Source organism: Penaeus monodon, chromosome 7, assembly GCF_015228065.2.
Source record: "Penaeus monodon isolate SGIC_2016 chromosome 7, NSTDA_Pmon_1, whole genome shotgun sequence".
NCBI lineage: Eukaryota > Metazoa > Arthropoda > Malacostraca > Decapoda > Penaeidae > Penaeus > Penaeus monodon.
The window spans coordinates 42,468,894-42,470,876 of record NC_051392.1 but is presented as its reverse complement, the minus strand read 5'-3'; the positions used below and the strand labels follow the sequence as shown (position 1 = coordinate 42,470,876).

The 1,983-nt window shown below is 39.1% G+C and overlaps 1 protein-coding gene across 1 annotated transcript in view; it reads left to right on the top strand.

The window, feature by feature from the left end:
- The window catches only part of LOC119574887 (glycine, alanine and asparagine-rich protein-like), a 7,977-nt gene extending 7,022 nt beyond the window's left edge, over positions 1-955 (top strand). The window contains exon 5 of the mRNA XM_037922160.1: positions 240-955. Within this exon, the coding sequence (XP_037778088.1) occupies positions 240-396 (157 nt within the window). The 3' untranslated portion in view covers positions 397-955. The remainder of the gene's footprint in view (positions 1-239) is intronic.
- The last annotated feature ends 1,028 nt before the right edge of the window (positions 956-1,983 follow it).

Here is a 1,983-nt window from a genome sequence, read left to right as displayed (position 1 = left end):
CTTGTTGTTGCTATCGTTATCAAGCATTATTGTTATTGTTACCTTTATCAGCAGTTGCAACATTATCATCATCCTTATCATTATTACTATCATCATCATTATGATTATAAGTATTATTATCATTATCACTATCAGTCTTATTCCTGCTATTTTTATGAATCTTCATTTGAAGATCTTTTGCATTCCGTTCTTCGTTGTTCTGCTTTCCCGTCGTCTCACCTCATCCCCCCCCCCCCCAGCGACGAGCGGGCGACGGCGGGCGTGAAGCAACTGCGGAAGGCGGCCGCGGTAGGCAGGGGGGGCGCCGCCTGCTCCTCCCTCTTCAAGAACTGCCCCTTCTCCGCCCGGGACATCATGGCCGTTGTGAGAGCTGTTGCCGACGAGAACGCGAACTAGAAAAAATGACTAGAACTAGGGAAAGTACTAGAACTAGAAAATAATACTAGAACTACAAGTCACTTTCATTACCTTGGTCCGTAGTGTGTCACTGTCGTCCCTCTGTAGGTCGTTGTTTCGTTGTCATTTTCATTTTAGCGAGAGTCGTCTGGCGGCATCGGGTCGTGGGGTGATGCTGCAAGGTCATGGCTCGTTCGGGTCGAAGACGATTCTCCTGAGGATAAATCTCGGAGCAACCCTGAGCAAGTTATCTTGGTCTAGGTTGTTTCTTGGGAGAAAGAGAGGCCCCAAGATACAAATTAACGCTAAATTGGTTTGATCACAGGTTAGTTTGGGTTCCGTGCCAAGATATATAATGCCTCTCTAGTTTATGTTTTCAGTTACCCGAGTTAGTGAATGACAAGAGAAGTAAATTGTATTTTCTTACATGTAATACATAGTGCGACAAATACAAATATTATCATGAATATTGCATACGATTTATATTTCTGCATATTTTTGTATTCATGAAATAATCTACCTCTGTCGTGTATATTCATAAATACATGGTATTATTGTCTCCGTGAGTTTTTCTTCTTACAAACATTCCAAAATATCATAAATGCCATTATTATCACACTGAAACTATAGTGCAAAAATTATTATAAATTAACAAATTTACTCTGGCACAAAAATACGAAGAAAATTTATATCTGTGGACAGAAGAGAAACAAAAGTATATATAAGTATCAGTAAAACTTTTTTTTTTAATTACTGTATACACAAAGTGCCACATCATCGAAATATATGACATACGGACAGCTTTCACGGCTGCCCAATCACGGACATATTAATGTCTGTAGCCTGGCGAGGGATTGCTCTTCTTTTCGGCTGAGCTGCTAGACCACAGGGCATCCTCCAAGACAGGGTCATCCGGTCTCCTTCGTCATCATTATCATCGTAATCATTATTGTCTCCACTATCATCATTATATCATTATCATTATCATTATCATCACGGTTATTAGCACTACCCTTTCACAAGTGCATAATCATTTTCGCAGCTCTCCTTGAAATTTTATATCATAATCTTATCAAATTACAAATTTTCTACAGATCTCATGTGATATCCGCCTCACTGCTGAACAATGAACACTTCGTAACATACTTAATGTAAAGACAATCAGCCTATAAAGCGTTGCGACTTCTTATCTGTTTGAAGACCTTATCTGACAGATGGAGAGAAATCTCCGATTTTTTTCTACAGAATTCATGTTGACTCACAGAAATAAATTATATGTAATAGTCGTGCTAATGTTCGAAGTAGGTGGTTAGAGTTGCACAGACCAGTCGGTATATAATGATTCCATTTCAAGGTCGCTGTCCGGCGAAGCTTCGTGCTTAACACAAGCAAAGGATTGATTTTAGATTTTGAGATCTGTCAGAGGAAGAAACGCCGCTTTGATAAGTATAGAGAGTTATATGTTATGCCAGATAGAAATGTAAAAATTGGGAAGAGAATAGTACTTCGCTGAATCCAAAGGTACCAACTTCTACTTTGACAGGTATTTTACATCACCTGGTATCTTACAATAATTACATAGAGGAA